The sequence below is a fragment of the Clavelina lepadiformis genome, chromosome 9 (assembly GCF_947623445.1).
Source record: "Clavelina lepadiformis chromosome 9, kaClaLepa1.1, whole genome shotgun sequence".
Classification (NCBI taxonomy): Eukaryota; Metazoa; Chordata; class Ascidiacea; order Aplousobranchia; family Clavelinidae; genus Clavelina; species Clavelina lepadiformis.
Window position 1 is genome coordinate 4990998 of NC_135248.1, and position 24673 is coordinate 5015670.

The window sequence follows — 24673 nt, forward strand, 5'->3', positions numbered from 1 at the left end:
ACAGTGTAACTTCGCTACCCCTCGGGCCTAAATGGTATTTGCGTTTGCACCAATGTTCATTCAAAACCGAAAAACATTTCATTTTAGACTTATAATTACAATTTTCCACGACTTAATGTAGCAACAACTATGTGTTCAAAGGTCATTTGTATCAGATCTTATATTTTCCGCCATGAACTGTGCGAAGCGAAAATTACGATGCTAACCGCTATAGCATAATAAATATAACATAAATAAACAATTAAGGATCACAGAAATAGGGCTAAAACACAAACGCTTACATCATGCAATTTGGAATAATATAATATAGAATAGCTATGTTGAAGTGTCAAATTTATTAGTTTGAAACTCCAAATAGAATGTTTGGCGCCGGACGTTTCACGATTGCCCTGATGAAAAATACCTTTTGTAACATTTCAGCGATTCGATTCCTCCAATCGTGTGTTGATTTTTAACAATGTTTCTTGCGCCGAAACCAGGAAAGTGATCCTGTGACAGACAATGATCAGTCAAGTGAGCCGAAAACTAAGTCGTTGTCTTGCGAAACTTCTGCACACTGTTACAGCGTGATTTTACGAAATTCCTTCAAGAAGCTGTATTTTAAAGCATGTCGTTTAAGCGTTGGAATTTTTGTTTTGCTGATCGAAGAATCTTGTAACCCGCTTTCATGAATTACTGCGTTATTTTAATCCTTGAGTGTGTTGTATTAATTATCACTGAACCTATTAAAAAAGCACAAGCATACTGGATGTGTGCGTTTACAGACCTCTTAAACGTTTCAATTTGATATATTTGTGAGTATGATTCCAATAAAAACGAATATCTATTTTAAGACTATCATCATGCTGATCGATCGTGAATATAAGTTTGCTTTTTCATACTTTTCCTTGAAAGCTTGGAGAGTAGCCAGAGGCAAATGATTTCAAGGTATGACGATCGCGAAACGCATATTGCGCAACGGTGATGAAATAAATGGCTATGTAACGAATTATAATATGATAGCAACGTGAATACATGTTCAAAACTTGAAAAGAACCTTTGGGAAATTCCAGAAAATACTATACAAGGCAAGTTTTTTGAATAACAATTTAAATTGAAAAGTTTTGGATGTTATCGTACTGCCAGCCAGCGATGATGTTTGTAACTGAATCGATTGTGAGGATAACGCAAGGTAGCGCTCTAAATACGGTTCACACTTCATATCAAATCACCATAGCGCGGCGTTGACTTACATTTCAAAAGAATCCAAACTTTTGCTTTAAACAATAAAAGATCGGACTTTTTCTCGAACTCGCAAACGACAAATGGGACAAGTCGATGCGTTTTCAGCGCAACCAATACAACAAGCAATATGTCCGCATGGAATAAGAACAGCACTCGCTTGTTCGTTGCCACAAACTTTACACGTTCTTTCCTCCTGTAAACGACGAATCTCTTGAAGTCCAGATGCTATTGAAGGAGTTGCTTTCTTTGTTGCCAATCCTTCTTCTTCAGATCTATTGGAAGCAGATTCTTCCTCCATCGCAAGAATAGACTCAACGAGATTTTCAAGCCTAGAAAATCCATAACCAGTGGTTTCATATTTCCTGTAGAAAGATCGGTTTTCAATGCTATTCATAATTGTAATGCAATAAAAATTAAAAAATAGCTTTCTTGACAAAATTTCACCTTTTCAAAGCAGTTTTTATCGTTCTTTCGTCGAATCCCATTAGTTTTGCTTGCTCCACCAGTTCAGACGAAGACATCTCTCCGTCAACTTTCCTCTCTAGAGATCTTATCTCTTCCCTGGGATCGATGATTTCAGGGCCACCATTTCGATGTTCGTTTCGTAAACTAAACAAAGAAATAGATAACTACAAAGAACAAAACCAAGATGATGATCAAGAACATGACTTTAGGAGGTTTACATTTGTCCTGATTGAATATTCCTGAGTTGATTTGGATTTGCTGGATTCCGAATTGTCGGTCTTCTTAGATTGGGGAATCGAAAGGCGATCCCATGAACATAATCTGGACCTTTTTGTTGAAGAACAAACTCGCACCTGGGCAGGAGATCCAAGTTTGTTAAACATAGAAATCATAAAAAAGCCAAATCTGGTAAATTCTTTCATGGAGACAGAAAATTCAACTTACAATGGAAACCACTTGGCGTGCTCTTGCCATGGATCGTCATCTCTCTCCCAATTTTGTAATCCTCCATTGCAATACCAACATTTTACACGATCTCTTACACCTGGAGAATATTTCACTTTGTAATTGTACAACTTACCAAATTTTATTTTTATTTTTTTTTTAATTTTTTTATGGTATGAGACCTAAGCTTGAAAGTATGAGCCTCACCCAAGTAATACATTCCTGCGTTTGCAATTTGTCTGGGAGTTGTGCGAATCCTATGAGTAGGCCACGATGACGAGTGATCAAGGAAAGTTTGGAGACAAGATTTCTCGCTCTTCATGTGAGGATTTACCGGATTCAAACATGGAAACAAGTTCATGTTCTCCAAATTAATTGCAAGATTTCTATGTGAATTCGCGATGGTGGACGCAACCACACTAGGTGGAGGGGTGGAGCACGAAGAATTTCTAAATGTAGCTGTTTGAAACATTGGTGAATTTGATGTGATACCAATGCCATTTGTAATGACTTTTCTTTGATCTGCTGAAGCCTGTGGATTCCCAGATGTTGGTGGTCGTGTGGCTGAACTTGTAGCGTTTCCATGGCCATGGGGTGGAATAAGTTCGAATTGACGAAGAATGAAATCTAGATTTAATCAATATTTACAAGGTAGTGGAAGTAACGTCATATGAACGGAGAATTCACTACTCACTCACGTAACTCGTTCTATTATGACAGCGTAAACGGTAGTATAATAAGGCAATTTCAGGTGTAGTTTCATGAAACTACAAAAAAGAATCAAGATTTGGTTCGGTTCATTTACGCTTTTGAGACGTTTTAAACATCGATCCATCTTTACACTTTGTTGGTATTACAGATCAGATTGATTCGATGCTTCTCTTTTTTTCTTACAAATTAATTGAAATCTTTGTCTTAACTAACCGATTGGTATGTTTCTTGTATCCTTTCCGTTAATGATATCACAATTGGATCTATGCCATCGGAGTAGCTTCGGGTCATCTTCGACTTCCCATTCTTGGACAGATTGACCACAACTGGAATGAAGTTGAGATTTGTTTTATGATAGTGTTTTTGAACGTAAAACTATTCGCACAACTTGTTTAAACGTATTTGTTTGATTAGAAATTAAGTCCCGTATTTTATGTATCCAAGTCTCTATTTTAATGAACAAGACGTTACCTGAAGCACTTGGTCCTGTCTTTAAAACCAGTGAAATAAAAACCAGCAGAAACCAACTTACGAACATCGACCTGTACTTCTCTGGGAAATAGTTTGAAAGTTGAAAGACGATAGGTCTCGCGCGCTGGATCACCTGTACTAACAGAAATAGGATCGTGACGTAAAAACCTACGTTTCTCTGGAACGTGATTCTCAAACATGATTTTCCAACCTACCGGGTGGAATGTAACGACTTTGTTGTCCTGGTGGATCTGTAACTTGTCTCAACAACCTCCCGTCACTTTCTAGATCCGGGAAATCCGCGGTAAGGTGATCCGTTTGCATTTCATTCTGTAAAGAGATAACTTAAATCACTACTACCTCGATAAACAATGAAACTTAATCGCAATGGTATACAAGCAGTTCGTTGCTCCTTGATTCTTCTCACATTTACATTTATTTTGTGGGAATAAGTAAGATGAAAAAGTTTAAGAACTTCTGTTTTACGTGCAAAAAGTACTTGCATATGAAAAAAAAAAAAAATAAAATAAAAAAAAAAAAAATAAATAACCAGGTTAATTAAACCATACATTGTTTACATACTGTTTCGTCATGCTTTTACCAAACTAAAGTGTATCAAACCAAACAGTGTTTAGGAAAAAATATGCTTATTTTAATGCATTTTGTTAAATCATAACTTATAAGTTAAGTTGGCTTAGGAAGAATCAATCAAAAACAGTTTACACTTGCTTTTAACCGCATATTTATTTTCCAATTTTGTGGTGTTGGAATCATTTCTTTCGGTTTGAACGCGTTCTTTTCTAAAGAAAGTTGAGTATGTATTAATATGATCAGCGGAATAAGTTTAAATGGTTTGAATAATTCAACCAAAGCAAGAAAATTTTATAGTTTTTCTATACCTAACGAAACGCGGTCTTAGTTTTATTTCACCCGTCGATCGATGCATTTTTAGTGATGATCGTATTCCTTTGAAAAGCGAATAGCCTAAAGCTATGTTTTTCGGGGTTATGTACTTAAGACTTCTTCACATTACCCAATTACACGAGCTATAGTTCAGTATAAATTTATATCTCAAACTCTATTCTTAGGTTAAAAGTTGGATAATGGAATAAAACGTTGACAACTTAAAGTTGTTTTAAAATTTTTTTTTTCCTGTATGAAGTGGTTGATCACTATAAATTGTTTTGTGTAGGCGTTACTGTAGGCTATATTTCATCATATGTATCTGGATGGGGAGATTCGAAATCACACGTATTTTATTCATTGTCGCCTCATACAAATCGATCTTTTATTTGAAATAATAAATTCAGGTAATGCTTCTGGTATACCAATCGGTATATACCGAAGTGGATTGATGTAAAATTCAACATTACAGATAGATTCCACGACCCAAGCGCTTTCGGATTTTAATCTATCCGACCATTGTCTGATATTCTTCCGTTGAATATCGATAAGGAATTGATCGAATTCGGTTCGATCGCGGATGGTTTCAGGGCCTAAATACAAATAATCGGAGTGGTTGTCCGGATGAAAGTAACGATATACTACTGGTAAGTCTTCTTCATTTCCTTCATGTCGTAAAATAAATCCAAATGCGACACGGATTTTGAACGGTTGTCGTTGTCTCTGGAAAATATTTTCACGAAAGTATGGCCATAATGATTCGAGACCTTGATCGATCATGCTTTGGTCAGGGATACGAAACGTGTAACGCTCTTGAACCGTATTACCGATATGAAAATGAGTTCGTATTGCTCACCAATTGCTTTGATAGATACCCCTTCAAAAATAAAATAAACTCCTTTCATGAATTGTTATTTGATATCAATCATGTTTTATTTTTACCTGTAATCTTCAGGAATATCTTCTGGGATTGTATCGCCATCCACCACAATCGTTCTAGGGCGAGGAATCTGGGGTCTTGGTACTACACGCGGTTGGTGTGAGCGTCTCATATGTTTTTTCAAATCTCTTAAACTAATATACAGTATAGATTGAAAATGATATTTCATCCATAAAGTTTATTGTGTACTCACTTTGTAAATGTCCGCACACAAAATTTACAGCGTTTCCTATTCCTTCTGATGTGTTTTTTGTTGAAGTTTAATCTTCTTGGTACTGTAAAAATACTAATTTATTACTAAAACCGTAAGCTTTGTTGAATAGTAATATCCAATATTATTCATTAATTATCAATGCGAAACAAGTTTACCTCCTCTAAACGATTATATCTAATGCTAGCAAGTACAGTTTTTTAACAAAGATGACTGCTCTAGCTGAATAGTAATGTCCAACACACTTGTTTCAACCAGATAGGTTTGGACTTACCTTTATAATCGGGTCAAGACAAATCACATCTGGATGCCAGCTTTCCGTTATTCTTTCCCACAACTGGCTGTGAGTGGATTGGTTGGATTGCGCAATATACCACCCTTTCGACCTGTCCAACACACTTGTTTCAATCAGACAGGTTTGGACTTGCCTTTATAATCGGGTCAAGACAAATCACATCTGGATGCCAGCTATTATTTATTCTTCTCTTACACCTGGAATCGAATGGATTGGTTGTAATACCTTCCAATGCTTTGTTTCTAAAGTCTGGCTTATTTCAACCCAAGCTGGATTTCATAACCAGGTCATGTTAGTGTGTCAATTAACGCATTCTTACTCTAGGCTTTTCTCCATATGATTCCAGGTGGCAATGCATACGGTTCATCGTTCTGTATACTTTACACTGAAACTATGATGTAACTGATATCGAATATCCACAAACCCAAGATGTTTTTTCCTCTAGAAATCTAGAACACCGCACGTTGGCGCTAACGAAAACTATGACGTCACTTTTACACTTGTACTTTTTCTAACATCTTTTTTCTTTACGTGTGGTGGCGCTAACGAAAACTATGACGTCACTTTTCTCTTTTTTACATATGACCTAATTACTTGAATGACCTAATCTTGGAGTGACCTACTTCACAGTTGCTGGCATGGCGGTTGACGGATTGGCGGTTGACGGATTGGCGGTTGACGGATTGGCGGATTGGCGGTTGACGGATTGGCGGTGGCGGTGGCGGTAAGACTCCTGAGGTGGCACCACTATACTACTGCTGTGCTTATTCTTCAAATTACGGACACTAACGGCACTATTGCTGAAGGGTGTACTGTTTACCAAATTGCATTGGATGGAATTTATTTTGATTCGGCAACACCTCCACGACTTGGTAAAACAATGCTTGTTCCATCGGCAAAAAGTGACTGGCTGGTAGTCTGCAACATCCCTGGAACCTACGAAGTTCGTAAATTAGAAAGTTGTTGATTATAATGTTGTCCTACCTGACACAAGTGTAGGACGAGTACAGTGAAAAATTTCAAAATTTTTTTGGTAAAGTTAGGGATGTTATTTTAGTTATGTTAGTAGAAAAGGGGAAGTCACCCATGATGAGCCTAAAAAGAGACAACGGAATGAATTTTTTAAATCACAAAGTTAACTTTTGTTTTTAGTCACTTATTACCAGTATAAATAAGAGAACTTTTGTGTTTTCTGAACGAAGTATTGGGTCCAATTTTTTCATTCTACGGTGCATTTATTCATTATCATAATACACGATGAGTTATGAAATAACTTTAAAATTATCATTTGAAATCATTAGCTGAGATCAGTAAAATCACCTGATGACGATGTATCAATGGGAGGTATGTCGCAATACCAAGGCAAGCTCCTGACTATAAAAATCAATGGAACACAAACCTCAACTGTCATACCGACATCGCTTCCCGCAAAACAATTTTTTGTGTCTGATTTTCGAAACCTGACGGAAGACGAAGTGAGACTATAGCGAATATTTCTTTATAAGATGTGCTTTTATTCAAGCATTTTTGAAAAATCATTCATCAAATTTAAAAAAAACAACAAAGTTAAAAATCACCTCTAAAAAATCATTTCAAAAAAGTTGTTCTTCTTTAGGTAACTGGACGATTTGTTATCGAAGTTGGACCAGATTTGACGTTGAACAGGGAAAGATTTCAGTCGAAAACAAACTTTACTTTATAATAGTCTATGTTATTTGTTTATATCCTAAACGTTTTTCTTTGCAATAACTTCTGAAATAAGCTTTTAAATGTAGTTTAGTATTTAATTTTCACCTCTTTATATGAACATTTGCTCTTACCAAAAAGAAGGTATGTGGCCGAAACCAGTCAGCTTTAAAAAAGGTTATGTGTTTATATACATGCAGTTGTGTTGCTTTTAGTAAACTCTTGGTACTCGAAAACCATTTGAACATCACCCTATACTCTATAAAATCACACAAATGCATAAATGCATAAATCACCGGGAGCAGAGTGACCTATGCCAATTGTCAAACTTTTTTTGATTTTTTAATCGTTATAGATTTGTGGCGAGCTTAAACACTGTTCAGGAATGGTACATCATCAATACTGCTTCGTTTCCCCATCCAATTCATATTCACGTGAATAATTTTCAGGTAGTCTATAAAGATTTTTTATAGTATAATGTTTTTTTTAATTGTAATTTTGCTTTATAGTCAAATTCAAAAAGTTGCAATTATGTCTTACATGATTTCGTGATCGTTCAATTAACGATCTAGACAACTAATATAGACATATGTGCACATGTATACACATATGCAGAAAAATAACAATGTTGTGTAAATAAAGCAAGTTTCACTTAAGGCTCAGGACAATTTACCAGATGTTTCCTTGCTTCTTTAATGACATCTCGGGCTTTTTTGTGGGTTTTCAAAAAATTTCTTGTAATAAAAAACATTTCAGGTCATCAGTTACAATAACTACACTGGACCAATTGGAGCCACCGTGATGGGCAACAAAGTATTTTTTAATCAGAATAAACAACAATGTGATCGCCAGTACGAAAACTTCCCCAAAAGTGAGCTCATGGAAGGACGTTTTTATATGCTTTATATCAAAGTGGTATTTTCAGAAGTCGGTCAAGAAAAATCAAACGATTTTGCAAAATATCTGTCCATTCCTCAATCTACATTGTAGCTCATAAATATAATTGCGTGTAATTTTTTTTAGGCATACAGGCTATGTTACCTGATTATGATTATAACCAATGGTTGAAGTATCGAGGCCATGCTCAGCGCTGGAGAGATATGGAAAGTCATCCTAATGGAACTTTGGGCTATTCACCAAGTGGAATTTTCCATGACGTAATTCTTGTCCCACCGTTTAGTAATATTACGGTAAGAATATTTCGCATATTATTTGCCGTTTGCTTCCATTTATAAGATTCTGTATTTTCATGTTGTTATAATCAAGTTTTGTAAAATTATCCTCCTAATCACTTATTTTGATACTATTAACATTTTGCATATTTCGCAATGAAGATTCGATTCCAAACGGATCGTTTTATTGGTACCGTGGTCATTCACTGTCATATTCTATATCACGAAGATCACGGTATGATGATGGTTACAAAGATCGTACCAGACGGTAAGATATTTTATTGAAAAAATTATCATAGCAGATCAGACGTAATTAACAGAAGTTGTTTTGGGTGTTGTTGCTTCTAATTTTCGAAATCAAATTTAGAATTATATAATCACCAAATTATATTCAAAATACCTGCATGGCTTGAATAATTCTATCGAAACAATAAGGTATCAAAACTATGTTGTAAACATATAGCAAAATACGATATTGATTTCATTCCATCCCTTGATTTTCGTGTTGCAATAGTTGTAGTTTTGTTTTTATGTTTATTTCATTCGTTTGATCGACTTAATATGGGTTTCTACCACGTTCCTTTCTACCGCATTTGTAACGAATTGATTAAAATTTTCAAGGAGCCAATACTACTGGCGCACACATTAAGTCCGGCGATGCTTATCCAGGGCAGTGCAGCAAATGCGACCCGTTTCCATTCAACGAAGTTGTTGGAGAATGTTCAGGATCAAGGAGGAAACATTTCAACATCATCATCTTGGTGACAGTTGTCCTGGCTACCTTTATTCTTTTCATTGTCACTGAATAACATTAAATGTGTACAGTGATGTGCATTCTTGTGCTTATGTACATTTGTTAGTGAGCGCTCTGAATTGTTCGATTAAAAATCGCTCGTAAGCACTTTATAGTTGTTACCTTTTTCTGCTGTTTTCTTATATCCTTGGAAACATTATTGTAAATAACCAAAAATATTACTTCTTTGTAGTCGTTATATTTACGTTAATTAATAATGCTGGTATATAGCCTACATGCCCTACAGCGATGTATATAGCTAAATTTATGTTTGTTGCAAGGACAGAAAGCTGTCTGCATGATATTCTGGAGAGGAATAGTTTTAAATAGAATTTATTGATATTCACTATAGCTGTATTTATTAAGTCTTCCATAAGTATTTACGGCCGAGAATGGTAGGTTTAAATTTTGTTTCGGATATCTTTATAAATTATTGGCAGATTATTATCGAAAAAGTATGTTGGGGGAAAATTTTCTAAATGCATTTCTACCGAAAATAAAATTCTTTGCCCGCCACCCTTATTAGTATATAGGATATTGTAAAACAAGAGATATATAAACATAATTACTTGAAACAATTAATTTACTAAGCAGTTTTTACCAAAAGTGACACATTTTGACACAGTGACACACACATTCCACCAAGTTCGGCAATCATTGAGATCTAAAGAAACGCGGGCAAAAAATTTTAACAAGATTTTGTCCCAGAAAAAACATAAGAAACCTCACTAATATTATTTTCCAAAGGCTTATAAGCTTTCCGCGATTTTTTCGTTTTTGCTATAAACTTGCTTGCGTGTATGCATGGTTATTATTTTTACTGACTTTTGATGAAACCTGGGTTGCCAATTGCTATGATGTAGCCAATGGATTGACAACAGAAAGCACAATTCATCTTGTAACCGTGCTTAAGCGTGAACAATGAAAAGAGTTTGGAAAAAACTTGGAAAAAAGGAAAGTTGGTTGGGATCTTTAGGCGAACCGGGAAATTAAGTTAGAAAGATGAAACTGCCTTTTTATCAAAATATGTTGAATAAATTTTTGCAGCCCAACAAATCAATGCATTCCTAATATAATTTGTTGAGAGCTGTAATTCTTGTAATGCAGTCACCAGTCCACCGCGGTTTCAAATGCAAGCGAAACGTTGAGCTTGAGTCTTCATTATACGCTAAACATCTGACATATTATGGCCAGTACACGCAGGCCTGAGTGCACGAACCGTAATTCTACTCCAATTGCTTTTCACAGGCTTCCGAAAACTTCCTTAAAAGACGCTGTTTAAGGTTCTTTGTTTTATTTGGATAATATTCTTAATTACTGCAGCCAACCAGTGATTTTATTTTTGAGGAAAGGATAATCCCAGAATTTGCCAGAAAGAACAAAGACAGTTATTAGGCAATTAGAAATTTTTCGTTACCACCACTGGAAAGACTAAACTAATTGCTAAACAGTTGGTAAAAAAATTAAGATTAGATATGCTGTAACTTTCTAGAATAACAGATCAAAGTATAAGCTTATAGTATGATGACTAAGGAAAAGGTTTTGTTTTTTGCAACATTTTTCAGCGGCTTTTTGTGTTTGCTTTATCCCTTTTTCTTTAGTGCTCTTACAAAAACAAAAAATCATCATACCATCCCAACATGTGCATGAAGAAACGAAAGGAATGGAGCCCATAACATCTTGCTTGGTTCGGAAACTATGCCGGATGAAAATAAAGACTGTTTGCGAGAGCATACGGAGTGACTAAAACATTTTAACGAACCGTGAACCCGCAAACCCAGCAAACATGTACGTTATTAGAAACATATAAGATATAAAAATTTATACTGCATACGTTATCCCGTGAGTTGAATGCAAAATATAAACACTTACGTCATAATGTTGAAGATCGGAACAAAACTGATGAGGGTACGACATGTTTTGTTTTGTCAACTATCTGGTAGTTACAAATGGAACCAATCGTCCACACTTGTTTTTCTACCACGTTTGAGCTGCAGCGTTTTTTCGGTCTACTGTGATTACACCATTAAATGTGTAACAATGCCAGAGGATATCGAATATTTACAAAACTACCTTAATAATTCACAGCAACATAGAAGAGTATTATTGCAGTGCCTTGTCCTGACAACCCTTTGATGGACGTGGCGGTGGAGGCGATGAAACTTCGAAACAAGGGTGTCCTGGTAAAGTTCTAAATAAGTATGCAAACAACGACCTGAATTTATTGTGCACTTAAGCCGCAACGCGTAGTGTTGCGTCATAGGCTTCCGTATTATACAGGCTGAGTTTTGTAACCTATAAACATTTTTACCAGTAAATTTCTCACGTGGTAACAGAACTCTCTATTTATACAATTTTCAGATATTTGCGCTTGGAGTTCAGTCCTTGCGTGGTAAACTTGACGTCGACCAGGTTGAAAGCATAGTCGGAGTGAAGAATCATCTCTTTGTATTCCGCGAATGTTTTGCCAGTTTGACCGAGGTCTTTGCAATGGAACTTTCTGATGCTGTTTGTCATGACCCCTTCTATGATGAACCCGAGCACCGATAGTGGAGAAATTTTGAGCACATTGGTCTTATCGACGGTTTTCCAAATGTCAATTTCTTGTTTTTCTGTCTGGCTCGCATAATCAGTAACTTGAATGTAAATTAACTGCAAATTCGTCAACACGCTCCTTTCGTTAATATTTAACAAGCAGTAACATTTCGCGATGGTAGCATTTAAAATCTTTCCAATAATTGAAAATGTACAACTTTCGAGTTCCGCGTAAAAACTCCTTTGCAGTGGTAAGTCGCGAACTTTCTTGATGTGTCGTCACTTTTCCCATGAGCGCGTTGCAATATTTTTCACATATTACGGCGAAGCAATCATGATTTTCACGCTGGCGTGTAGTTGCTTGCGACAAGTGCATGAAGAAAAAATAGACGAGTGGTTGCAAATAGTAGCGGAGCCGGAGTTTTCGTTCAAATACATAAATGTTTGCTTTTATCCGTATGCTCTGCTCGCCGCTAGAGTAAGTAAGACGTCACGACGAAGAATGACGATGAAAATGACCTCACTACAAGCACAATAGAAAAAATGTAATGAAAAGAACAAACAAAGAACATTTTAATGGATTTAATTTAATTTCTTAACTGAATGTGCCTTTAACTCGAATCCTCAACAAACGATGTAGGCTGTAATAAGTATAAACAGTCGGGCAAGCAGAAAAAATTCGACTTGCGCAGCACAAGGTCAGCACGCTTGCAAACTAACAAATTTGCTCTTATCTCGGATATTTTGAATAGGTTTGTAAACAATAGTATCAGTTTTTACAAACCTGCAGAAAATATCAGGATTGAACTCTTTAGAAACTTTATCAGAAACAACTAAAGCTCGTTGTAGATTCACCAGACAGAGACAAACCAGACAAGTTTGGCATAAAATGCTGGCTGGCGGTTGATATGGAATTGAAGTACTGTACATCCTAAATGCATATCCATATCTGGGCAAAGATGAATCACGCCCACCCACCCAAAGGCTTAGTGATAACGTTGTCATGAATCTCATGCAACCATTTATGGGAAAAGGCAGAAATGTTACAACCGACAACTTTTTCACGTCGTTTTTACTTGCCAAAGAGCTGAAAAAGAAGGAAACCAGTCTTGTTGGAACTATGAACAAGGTTAGATGTGAACTGTCTGCATCTGCAAAATGCTTGCGGCAACGCTATTCTAATAAGCTCATGAAGGCAGGCGATGTGGCAACTCAAACTGTGTATCAGTGTAAGCCCAAGAAAAGCGTTTGTATTCTTAGCTCTCTGCATCAGTCTGTTGAACTTGGCACAGTGACAAAAAGAAAACGGAGACAGTTGAATTTTATAACAAGACCAAATGTGGTGTTGACGTGGCTGATCAAATGGCCAGGCAGTATTCAGTCAAAGCAGGTACACATCGTTGGCCCGCTGCAGTTTTCTAAAATATGTTGGATTTAGCAGGCATCAATGCTTATGTGCTGTATAAAAAACGAACAGCTGACAAGGTTTCAAGAAGAGATTTCATTTTTAAGCTTGGAACAGAACTACCTGAAGACTACATCGTTGAAAGCTCCAGCAGCAACGATACGATTGCAAGACCTCAAACACTGCTGAATGCTCGTGAAAAAAGAATTGCCAAGAAGAGTAAACAGTGTGAAATAGCGGCAAACTGCACACAAAACAAAACCAAGAAGCGTTGTTTGAAATGTAACAAAACCGTATGTGGTAGGTGTACCACTATGGAGCTTTTTGAATGTATTAGGATGTGCGACAACGCAAATTTGAAACATTTTCCAATTTTGTGACCAGATTTTTGCCCATTTCTTAAAATAAAAATCTTTTTGGTGGATAGATTTATGGAGTTTTGTGACTTAAATATTAATTCAATAATTAGGCTGCAAAAAAGCAAAGAAATTCTTAGAAAAAATGAATTTTCGGAAAAGCGGTCAAAATGACCGCTAGCGGCCGTCGACGGCTTATCGCAACTCTGGCCGTTCTAGTGTTAAACCCGTTAGGCTTTGCCACCTTGTACTGTTCATTGGCGCGTGCTAGTAGCAAATGGCTTTGATTTGTCGTCCCCACCGCGCATTTAACGAAAAATAAAATGATTGAATGATTTAGTATCGGTTTTACCTGCTATCGTATTTTAATCAAGTTTTCAAGGTGTCTTGTCTATTCAATATGACACAAGTAAAAAATGACTAAACTTTGGGAAATAAGCCTAAATTAAAAAACCCGCGACTGGAACTAATCTCAGGTCATGCATACTTACCCTTGCTGTAAGAGAAAAAAACATACGTGTCGCGTGTATAGTATATTGTTGTGCAACCTGTGATTAGTAAAGTCAAGACAACTGTCGTCGGCCAGAAATGTCAAAAGTTTTTAAGGTGTTGAAAAACGTCAACTTTCGGTTTGTTGGTGTTAGCCTATTGCTGCGATTAGGAACCAGCACGCTTCATAATAGGCCGTACGAAACAGTCATTACAAACGGTCCTGGGCCGCTTTTGAATGCAAATTGCAGCAGCCATGCAGAGATTAACTCTTGAACGTTAATATTTAAAAGCGACTTTATCTGTATATCATCAAAACTACTCTAAATACCTCATCATGAGAGAATGGCAAGTATGTTTGCAAAAATCTGTGGTTAATTTACATTCGAAACTTGATTCACATTACCTGTTAAACGTTGACATAATGAAGGAACGTTTTAATGAATTGCGGTGAAAAAAATGCTGTGTTATGACAAATACAATATAAAAGCATTCTATTACCTTGACGGAGGCACACACTTTCTGAGTGCTTTTCAAATTATGTTTGACATTTTACCGATAATAATAACAAATTAAAGAACCTGAAACAAAGTGTTGCCGTGAAGGTGAGGATGATACCAAAAGGTCCCGGCCGGTTGATCCTCGTTTATTTGGTAGTAGTAGTTGTAGCTCTGTCCAGGTCCCACATCAACGAAGACATTATCTTGAGGCTCCTGTGGCAATGATCAAATGCATTGCAACATATACGCCTGTATGTACTACTTAATATATGTTTCAAATAACTTACCCAACGCATATGCGAGCCCAAAAGTAAATTATAAACACACAAACTATATTCATAGGTTTGTTTAAGTTGTGATAATGCCACCCCATCAGGCCAACCTCAGGTTTACCTCTCCGCTGATGTGAAGACCGTGGGTATGGATGTTAGTGGTGTTAGGAAGCCTAAACTTGTTTAAGGGAAGCACTTTCTGTGGGAGTTCCAAATTATTAACCTACAAATGATATAGAATAAAACTTTTCTTAAACAAGCACAAGCAACGAAATATATAGACTACGTTATACCGTACAACTTTTATCGTCAGAAGTTTAGGTCCTTTTTATTTCATTAGCCTGTGGTTTACTGCATGTTTGCATTCAGCTGCCAGGTGATGCTATAAGAAGTCAAGACTTACATATCATCATTGACTCACCAATTTTAAATTTACGCGGTCACCTTTCCTTATTTTCCAAGTGGGTGCCGGTATTTCTCCATTATACGTTCTTCGTACCATTGTTAGCCATTCCACTTTAAAGTCTTTCATTTGTACTGGCAATTTCAAATTCAGAGCTCCATTGACGGCGTCATATTCTGCTGGTTCCGAAAAGACTTCTCCACCTGGGAAATTATTCAAGTCAAAGTGATTACAAACAAATGTGAAATTGAAGATATTGTTATCCGACGTGACCAAACGTGTTGTAATTGGACCAGTTATCGGCAACAACTTTTGCGTTTTTTTCATTTCCAATTTCGCTGGACCATCGGTTTCCTGTTTGGCATCTACCGGTGTTCCGGATTTTGTTTTCGTGGATGGAAGCCACCAAAGTCCAGCCTCCGCTGCCTAGAGTCATGTCGCAATAAACGGGGTAAGAAATCATGTTGGAGTCTCGGATGTAGTAAATCACGTTTCCGTGACTACGTCCTGCAAGCTTGATTTGTTTGCAGCTTGCAGGCAGGTCAGCAGCAGAACCCGATTGATTGAGATATTCCACTGAAACAGTTGAAATATTTTTAAACGTTTTGATTTCAAATTCTATTTAAATACTCCATTCATATTTTTTTGAAATTGTACGAAAAGGTGTACTAAAACTTAATTTTTAGAAATTGCACAGGAAAAACCTTCGTGATGACGTAATTAACCTCATATAAAATTTCTATTTTAACTTACCACTTGCCAAAGCAATGGAGAAAAGGAATAAATGTATCACGAGATTGATCATCTTGGTCGAAGAATATCAACTTTCCGATGCAGATCTGGTTTCTTCGATCGATTTGTAGACAATGGTTTTCCAGCCGAACGTTTTGACGTTTATATAAACTCGTTACATGAGAAGCAAATATCGTAGAAGATTTATCTTGGAGCGGTCTAAATGAAATGTGGAGTTGTACGTCATAATCAAATTTGATTTATTGAAGTTTGACGTGCTATGTTTGCTGAAAAGTATCGCTCGCTAAACTTCATAACGTGTAGAAGCAGGAAAGCAAACATGGATACTCATATAACGTCGAGATGTGTGATTTCAAATCAGTCACTGCTCCATGGAGCTGTATAGGAATCACGTGCCAATTAGATTAGAGTTAGATTAGAACAAAAATTAGATTTGTTTCTAATTCCAGATTTATTTCTTCATTTGCATGAAAGATTTTAATCATTTCCTATACAAAGTACCTGTACCAATTAAACCCCACCTAACAGTTTTTTGAAAATAACTCAAGAATCATAAATGAATACTGTAAACTGATACTGTGAAACTCACCATTGCATAAGTAACTAGTCAGACAGTAAACGCAAATTGAAATAAGAAAAATATATCGTTTAAAGTGGTCATGAAAAGTAAAAGGTTTTTAAAATTACTGAAAGTACTGTAAACAAAATTAACCACAGCCATTATTACACTTTGCGAACAAGTTTGCATCGTCGATGCTCATATCATTATGTAACAGCATATACGCCTTGTTAACAACAGTGAGAAATTAATACCGTTACAACAACAATAACGCATTAGATCGGTCAATTTCAAGACTTGCAGCAATACGAAACAAATGCAAAAGACATAGCAGAAAGGTGAATATTATTGCCAAATCGTTGCGAGTTTGCGCTTAAATGGATGCGGTTGGTTGCATTGGCTTTTGAACTTCCCGCGCAGACAGTTAAAATGTTTGCTCGTCCGATTACGACGATTTTGTAACGGTTAAGTGCTGTAGAATAATGTTAAAGTAAATATAGATTTACTGCTTCGTGCATACAAACGAAGGCTTCGGAAAAAATTTTTCCAAGCATTCCAAAGCTCTACTTATCGTAATAAGCATTTAAGAAAAAATAAACTTGCAATGAAGATTCTATCTCTTATATCTTGCTGATCTTACCAAACTTTCCTTAGGACAGGTGTGTTTATTCTGCAATAAATCTTGAACGTTTTACAAGACCCGCCCAACCAATTCAATATTGGGCCAAGTAAAATTTCCCGCCAAAATTTTATCCACAATTCTGTTTTTATCACTTTTTTTTTATCTGTAAGTGATTTCAAACTGCTATAAAATCTGTAGACCTATAAGCGTCGTGGTCTTATGCATCGTTTGTACTTTGAAGTATAAAGGTTCTACTTCTACTACTACTACTACTACTACTACTATACTTGAGTCTTTGCAGAAAATTCTAATAATCGTAGTTGTACAAAGGTTTAATCCAAAAATTTTTCAATGAACCAAACACACAGAAGTAAAAATTTCAAATCAGTCACTGCTCCATAGAGCTGTATAGGAATCACGTGCCAATTAACTGACAAAGGCAACCGAGTGGGTGAAAAACATTAAAACACAAACTAATCAAACCCGTCGTAAAGAATATAGGCCTAAAGTCTAAAGAGGCCGAACAATGCGAGGTTCTATAAAGCAAAATAGACTACTACATAATTAGATAATTAGGTTTCATAAGCGGGATTGGTTGGAATACGGCTAATATTCTATACCTTCCACCGCCAAATTAACAAAACAAAATCATTTCGTATAAGCAATAGCCAACAAAATTATAATTCATATTGCAGAACTTTATGGATTTTTTGACTAACCAAAAGTACCGTACACCACAAACACAAAACACATCGTCTGCAACACTGAAACATACTGTATATATAGACTACAGCATATTTATACGTATATATTCAGGAACATGCTTATAATGTCGTATTGGTTTTGGAGTTGACTTTCAGCTTTTCTTGAAATTTGTGTCGTTACACATCAACGTTTCTTTACTTTGGTGTGGCGTAAAATCATATAATATTTTGACGGCCAACAGGATCAATATTTGTATGTTGACGGCGGCTGCTTTAGCGAAATCTTAGGATTTTACTGTTAATATTTGCACTTTAACTATACATGCGACGATGACTTCATATGTGCTTTAAATTGTAAATCTAATTCCACTTACAAATGATTTGAAATAAAATAAACTTTTATTTGGAATTAGCAAGTCGATCGGCGTTCCATATTAAACACACAGAGGAATTATTCAAACTACAGTTTAAAAAAGATATATTGTAGTATTGCGATTGGACGTATAGAAACGGGTTATGTAGTTTCCTGAGTTAATTATTATATGCATCTCGAGATAATAAATCGGATTCTAAATATTGTTAATGTGGTTTGGTAAATATTTTATTTTTAAAGATTTTCACAATTAAACAACTCTTGTAAAGTTGTGTTGTACATTTCCATGCAGTTCTTCGATGTTGGGTGGATAAACAAAAGAAAGTTTTCCACCAACACAGACAAGACAGTGATCAGTGAAAGTGCACAAAATCAATCATATTGCTTTTCTTCTGTTCTATTACTTACACGGGTCTTTAATAAAGAAACTTTGCAAAATATCTATCTTTTTTGTTGCTCTGCTTCTTCATTACATGTCGTTGACAATTCCTCTGACAACACCACCTTACTTTTTAATTGGTTGATCAAACGTATTTTACTTTCAAATAAGTGAACAGTTTGGCAAAACCAAAAAAAGCATTGAATTTTTAATCGCAATTAAAACATTTGAAATTGCAAGAAAGCGGCCGAAGCAAAATTAAAAGATTAGCTATATCAGTATAAACTTTTTCCATAGTTTAGTATTTCAAAATTATTTTTAGGCTTTTTCTTCGGGTTTTGCACTTTACGTCATCCAGCGTTGCCTTTGACCTTGCCAAGTTTCATCCGGACTTTTCAACGTCTTCAGTTTTTGGATAAGGTGACCAAAATCTTCATCGTCATTAGTCTCCTGAAAAACATGCTTTTGTGTAGTTGTTTTTACTTTAATAAGGGAACGCATTTAACCTTTAACATCAACACCATGCAAATTATAACACTTTAAATACTTTGTTAGTGGTATATAAGTATCTTGTAATGGTTTACCTTATTAAAAGGATAAGGATCGTTCTTTTTACATTGGCCGGGATATGCATTTCCAGATTTGATCGCGGCTTCGGTACCTTCACCTAAAATGATAACTTTTAAGTCGACCATGGTTCACAATTTTCCGGTAAATGTTATTTCTGTATATATCGGATCAATATTACAACAAAAATTTTGTTATTTTATTGTTAGACTAGGTCCTGTTCACTTCAAAATCAATAATCCAACGGATTTATTCCAACTTAACTCGTTTATTTATAAGCCGGTACCTTGAAAAAACATTATAACCAATAAACTTAAGTAAACTAGCTCTAAGTGAAAGTGACCTATATTTGAATAATTGCATAATATCAGAAATTCGGCCATAAGCTTTGTTGTGTGAGGGTTGACCGAGAAAGCGTTGTTAAAGCCGATGATTAAATTATTCAACTATGGTTAAGCACTAGTTGGTTATTCCTCAACAACTAAGTCTACAAATAAACCGATGATTTATAAAACTTTCACTGTACAATACCTTCTTGCACTATCTGTGCCACCATCATCATGCCTTCATCCTCGTGATTGAGGAGATGACAGTGAATGACAGCAACGCCGACGTACTTGTGCGCCATAAAACGAATCTAATTAAAAAAAGAAGCGATTAGACTTAGAAATGCACAAAATTAGACAAAAAATTAATTTCTTTTGTTGACCAATTACGGAAAACTCACCGTGATGTTACTCATGGGTGGGATAAGCAGAACATCGTGAAAAGTACCGGCGTCGCTGTAACCTAATATACCTTTTCCTCCAGCTTTCCAGCGTTGATCATGCCCGAGGTATTTCAATGGGTGATCTGATTTCTTAATTTCATCTGTGCCTATAGCATACAAAATGCGTTACAAACCACGTAAAATCTTTAAATGTGATCATAAACTACACAGAAAGCTTTATTAAGGTTTCAAATCGACAGTAATGAGAAAGGTTAAGCATTTAGGCCCTGTCAAAAATAACGATTAATAAAAAAGTTTATTTCTATAAGTTCGAACTGGATGTCATTGATACTGTCTGTCTTAATTCCAAAGCTACGCCGCTTAGCAGTCAATTACCTGCATACATTTCGTGTTGATGGAAGCACTCTGAACCATCTTGGGCGTAAAGCGCCATTGGATTCGGGCCGTTTGCTGATGTTTGTGCATATGGACCCGTATAAGGGTTGTAGCTTATCACCTATCGTAGATGAAAATAAAGATAGCATCTTTCACTGTGTATATTGCCGTATAGACGTTAATTGTTTTACTAGCTGTATTAAAACAGCATAACCCAAGCCGTTTCCTGATCGATTAAATTTTAAGAACGCATTGTTTTAATCATTAAAACAATGCGTTGCAAAATTACCTGGAAATGATTGACGTGAATATGAATTGGGTGACTGGTCGCAGGATCGGTATTGACAAAATACCATTCCTGTACAGTGCCAAGATGAGCTTTAAATCTAGTTGAAAAAACCAAAATACTGCTTAAAGATTTTTTACAGATAAAACGCATTAATTCTTTTAAATACACAAAATGTGATGTTTTCATTAAAATGTGCTGAATTGTACAGCAGCCTACCTATAGTAAGTCGGGAATTTGAAGACTTCTCTGTTCAGTCTCGTCCATGGATTGAGTTCAATCACAAATCTTCCCGTAACCTGTATAAATACTAAGGTCTTTAAAATCATAAAACTACAAGAAAACAGTTACAAAGCATATGACTGAGTTTTAAATCTAATTTCTTTTCAGAAACACCTTTAAAAACTTAAAGCAAACAAAATTCTTTTACCTCTTCTTGGGATAGTTGTCGAAAGTCGCCAATAAAATGTTGTCTAGCTGGTAACTTGTGCGTATAAAAGTCTTCTTTGCAGTTCCTTTAACGACAAGTTTCAAAAGCGTTCCGTTCCAACGTTGAACAGTTCCCAAAGACATGTTGTCTTCGTACAACGCAACAGATTGTAGCTGTAACAATTGTTACTGTTATCATGTTGTCATTAATTTTGTCTAGGCTAACCAGCTAACCTGTAAAAAAGTCCCATAAAAGTGATTAGTGACTGGATTACTATAAGCGTGCATTTAAAACCAACAGGCTCACTCCTTTAGTTTAAAAATAATTTGCAAAGCTTATGTGGCACGGACAAACCTGATAAAATGGTCATTTTTTTGCCAAAATTGTCAAACGGTTCGATACAAACGGTCCAAGCCAACTTAGGATCTTTTGCGATCTAAGTCAACCAGTACAATGTTCATGAAGGATGCAATCCAAATACCTTGTACGTTCCAGGAGTGTTGCACACGACCAGCCAATCAGCACGAGCAGATGGAACGAGCAGTGTTCTTTTGTGTTTCTGAAACCTTGCTTTGTCAAGGTATATACCGTCTATAGCAATTTCCCTGACTTGGCATCCTTTTGCTTTAGCACCGGAATTGTCCGTAATTGTTAGCTCGAGTGACGCACTTCCGCCAGCATTGACCAGCCTTGAAAAAAGTAATAATTATTTTGGGTCTGTTTATTGAGATATTGTTTTGATTATCTGGGTAAAATATCACGGTAAAATGCCAAAGTAGTATATTCATTATGTTGGACAATATGTAATACCTGAATCGTTTTATTTGACCACTCTTAAGAGTGTAAGTAGGCCACAGTTTTCCATTGGTCGTAAAGTATTCGATGCCGGCGTTTTCGTCCGATAGCCAATCCTCTAATGTTCTTTTTTCGCCAATTAAAGGATATTTTCGATGCCTGCACAAGTAATTTCAGTAAAAATCACCGAAATGCAGTATTTCGAACTTAAAGTATTTTATGGTGACAGAAAAGAAGCTGAGTCAAGGTACCTGAATGCTTCGTATACTTCCATCTCATCTTGTTGATGTACAAAACCGCGGAAAGCGTTGTTTACGAACATCATTGTGGGTTGAAACACAAGTCTCACTTCGTGATGACAATTGTCTGGGCACGAGACATCCAGGAGATGCTGAGGAGTTATGGAGGGATCAGGTGCATCTTCCACGATGATCATGCCCGCCATCCCGCTATTTACCTATAACAAAAATTATTTCCGAAATTTAGTTGGTCATCATGTTCAGTGTTATAGTTTCCTTATCATTTCCGCCAAAGAAAAATTATCTTTTGTCTGTTTGTCTGTTAACAACATCGTTCGATCGAGTATGTTTTTATAGGTTTAGTGGCCGTGCTAGTTGTTACCAGCAATTATTACGCTGATTATGTTTGAGCATGTTTTAAACCCGTTAGGCTTTGATACCTTGTACTGTTCATTGGCGCGTGCTAGTAGCAACTGGCTTTGATTTGTCGTCCCCACCGCGCATTTAACGAAAAATAAAATGATTGAATGATTTAGTATCGGTTTTACCTGCTATCGTATTTTAATCAAGTTTTCAAGGTGTCTTGTCTATTCAATAGGATACAAGTAAAAAATGACTAAACTTTGGGAAATAAGCCTAAATTAAAAAACCCGCCACTGGAACTAATCTCAGGTCATGCTTACCCTTGCTGTGAGAGAAAAAACATACGTGTCGCGTGTATAGTATATTGTTGTGCAACCTGTGATTAGTAAAGTCAAGACAACTTTCGTCGGCTAGAAATGTCAAAAGTTTTTAAGGTGTTGAAAAACGTCAACTTTCGGTTTGTTGGTGTTAGCCTATTGCTGCGATTAGGAACCAGCACGCTTCTTAATAGGCCGTACGAAACAGTCATTACAAACGATCCTGGGCCGCTTTTGAATGCAAATTGCAGCAGCCATGCAGAAATTAACTCTTGAAAGTTAATATTTAAAAGCGACTTTATCTGTATATCATCAAAATTACTCTAAATACCTCATCATGAGAGAATGGCAAGTATGTTTGCAAAAAACTGTGGTTAATTTACATTCGAAACTTGATTCATATTACCTGTTAAACGTTGACATAATGAAGGAACGTATTAATGAATTGCGGTGAAAAAAATGCTGTGTTATGACAAATACAATATAAAAGCATTCTATTACCTTGACGGAGGCACACACTTTCTGAGTGCTTTTCAAATTATGTTTGACATTTTACCGATAATAATAACAAATTAAAGAACCTGAAACAAAGTGCTGCCGTGTAGGTGAGGATGATACCAAAAGGTACCGGCCGGTTGATCCTCGTTTATTTGGTAGTAGTAGTTGTAGCTCTTTCCAGGTCCCACATCAACGAAGACATTATCTTGAGGCTCCTGTGGCAATCATCAAATATTGAAATGCATTACAACATATACGCCTGTATGTACTACTTAATATATGTTTCAAATAACTTACCCAACGTATATGCGAGCCCAAAAGTAAATTATAAACACACAAACTATATTCATAGGTTTGTTTAAGTTGTGATAATGCCACCCCATCAGGCCACCCTCAGGTTTACCTCTCCGCTGATGTGAAGACCGTGGGTATGGATGTTAGTGGTGTTAGGAAGCCTAAACTTGTTTAAGGGAAGCACTTTCTCTGGGAGCTCCAATTTATTAACCTACAAATGATATATTGATATACCAATGATATTTCTTTAACAAGCACAAGCAAAGAAATATATAGACTACGTTATACCGTACAACTTTTATCGTCAGAAGTTTAGGTCCTTTTTATTTCATTAGCCTGTGGTTTACTGCATGTTTGCATTCAGCTGCCAGGTGATGCTATAAGAAGTCAAGACTTACATATCATCATTGACTCACCAATTTTAAATTTACGCGGTCACCTTTCCTTATTTTCCAAGTGGGTGCCGGTATTTCTCCATTATACGTTCTTCGTACCATTGTTAGCCATTCCACTTTAAAGTCTTTCATTTGTACTGGGCAATTCCAAATTCAGAGCTCCATTGACGGCGTCATATTCTGCTGGTTCCGAAAAGACTTCTCCACCTGGGAACTTATTCAAGTCAAACTGATTACAAACAAATGTGAAATTGAAGATATTGTTATCCGAGCTAAAATGGTTTTAATGTGGTCCCGTTTTCAAACTAGAACTTCCGAGAATGAATTAGAGCAAAATATTGCAACAAAATCTTCCACTCACCAATAAAATTGCACGGTTTATTATGTGAACACTCATTTGAGAACGCAGATGCAACGACAAAACAAATACTAGCAATAGCAATGATTTTCATCACTGTTTTGCAATAACCGTTCTTAACTACTTTGAACTAAAACTGCACAAGCAAACAATGCCGTAAATGAAGATGGGCAAAATTACGCAACATTTTTAACTTTTTTCAAAACTCAGCTGTTTCAAATTTTTACGCACACCAGCATCAGCTCACTATTCAAATGTAAGCGTTTAACCAATTTATCAAAGAAATTTGCCTAAGATCGTGTTTTCCATCAGTGCGTGAGAAAGACGCATCTCCACTATCTTGGCAAGCAGTAATATAGCA

The 24673-nt window shown here is 36.1% G+C and overlaps 3 protein-coding genes, 1 long non-coding RNA gene and 1 pseudogene across 5 annotated transcripts; 1 reads left to right on the plus strand and 4 right to left on the minus strand.

Annotated features, from left to right (window-relative positions):
• Positions 1-175: 175 nt before the first annotated feature.
• Positions 176-3732, minus strand: LOC143470472 (baculoviral IAP repeat-containing protein 7-like). The gene is made up of 8 exons (XM_076968632.1): positions 3531-3732; positions 3316-3448; positions 3058-3170; positions 2341-2760; positions 2134-2233; positions 1908-2042; positions 1669-1833; positions 176-1586 (listed from the first exon to the last, which is right to left on the minus strand). The coding sequence occupies exons 1-8, from the start codon at positions 3637-3639 to the stop codon at positions 1259-1261; spliced, it is 1503 nt and encodes a 500-aa protein (XP_076824747.1). The 5' UTR covers positions 3640-3732; the 3' UTR covers positions 176-1258.
• Positions 3733-4798: 1066 nt separating this feature from the next.
• LOC143470475 (uncharacterized) lies at positions 4799-6390 on the minus strand. The gene is made up of 5 exons (XR_013119370.1): positions 6288-6390; positions 5644-5861; positions 5352-5433; positions 5161-5292; positions 4799-5095 (listed from the first exon to the last, which is right to left on the minus strand). It is a non-coding gene; the product is annotated as an uncharacterized LOC143470475 (long non-coding RNA).
• Positions 6391-7633: 1243 nt separating this feature from the next.
• LOC143470759 (uncharacterized) lies at positions 7634-11865 on the plus strand. Its single transcript, XM_076969032.1, has 7 exons — positions 7634-7656; positions 7706-7799; positions 8107-8221; positions 8374-8540; positions 8685-8790; positions 9144-9283; positions 11677-11865. Exons 1-7 carry the CDS (start codon positions 7634-7636, stop codon positions 11863-11865), a joined length of 834 nt encoding a protein of 277 aa, XP_076825147.1.
• A 2807-nt stretch (positions 11866-14672) lies between these two features.
• Positions 14673-16080, minus strand: LOC143470760 (uncharacterized). Its single transcript, XM_076969033.1, has 5 exons — positions 16029-16080; positions 15645-15851; positions 15294-15478; positions 14994-15095; positions 14673-14813 (listed from the first exon to the last, which is right to left on the minus strand). Exons 1-5 carry the CDS (start codon positions 16078-16080, stop codon positions 14673-14675), a joined length of 687 nt encoding a protein of 228 aa, XP_076825148.1.
• Positions 16081-18868: 2788 nt separating this feature from the next.
• LOC143470764 (multicopper oxidase mco-like) lies at positions 18869-24351 on the minus strand (annotated as a pseudogene). Its single transcript, XR_013119399.1, has 15 exons — positions 24316-24351; positions 23976-24183; positions 23669-23770; positions 23349-23480; positions 22100-22305; positions 21864-22007; positions 21535-21742; positions 21054-21226; positions 20843-20922; positions 20627-20723; positions 20338-20458; positions 19960-20108; positions 19764-19869; positions 19250-19332; positions 18869-19115 (listed from the first exon to the last, which is right to left on the minus strand). The product of XR_013119399.1 is annotated as a multicopper oxidase mco-like (transcript).
• Between the last annotated feature and the right edge of the window lie 322 nt (positions 24352-24673).

What these genes read in the sequence shown, in the direction of transcription:
- LOC143470472 (XM_076968632.1), bottom strand. Translation starts at nt 3,639, where the DNA reads ATGCAAACGGATCACCTTACCGCGGATTTCCCGGATCTAGAAAGTGAC. An exon ending in TACAAGAAACATACCAATCG is followed by an intron (nt 2,761 to 3,057) that starts GTTAGTTAAGAC and finishes GATTAAATCTAG; the next exon opens with ATTTCATTCTTCGTCAATTC. An exon ending in CGCAGGAATGTATTACTTGG is followed by an intron (nt 2,234 to 2,340) that starts GTGAGGCTCATA and finishes AATATTCTCCAG; the next exon opens with GTGTAAGAGATCGTGTAAAA.
- LOC143470759 (XM_076969032.1), top strand. Translation starts at nt 7,634, where the DNA reads ATGCATAAATCACCGGGAGCAGA. An exon ending in CATAAATCACCGGGAGCAGA is followed by an intron (nt 7,657 to 7,705) that starts GTGACCTATGCC and finishes TAATCGTTATAG; the next exon opens with ATTTGTGGCGAGCTTAAACA. An exon ending in TTCACGTGAATAATTTTCAG is followed by an intron (nt 7,800 to 8,106) that starts GTAGTCTATAAA and finishes AAAACATTTCAG; the next exon opens with GTCATCAGTTACAATAACTA.
- LOC143470760 (XM_076969033.1), bottom strand. Translation starts at nt 16,080, where the DNA reads ATGATCAATCTCGTGATACATTTATTCCTTTTCTCCATTGCTTTGGCA. An exon ending in AAACAAAATCCGGAACACCG is followed by an intron (nt 15,479 to 15,644) that starts GTAGATGCCAAA and finishes ATAATTTCCCAG; the next exon opens with GTGGAGAAGTCTTTTCGGAA. An exon ending in GTCTTCACATCAGCGGAGAG is followed by an intron (nt 14,814 to 14,993) that starts GTAAACCTGAGG and finishes TCATTGCCACAG; the next exon opens with GAGCCTCAAGATAATGTCTT.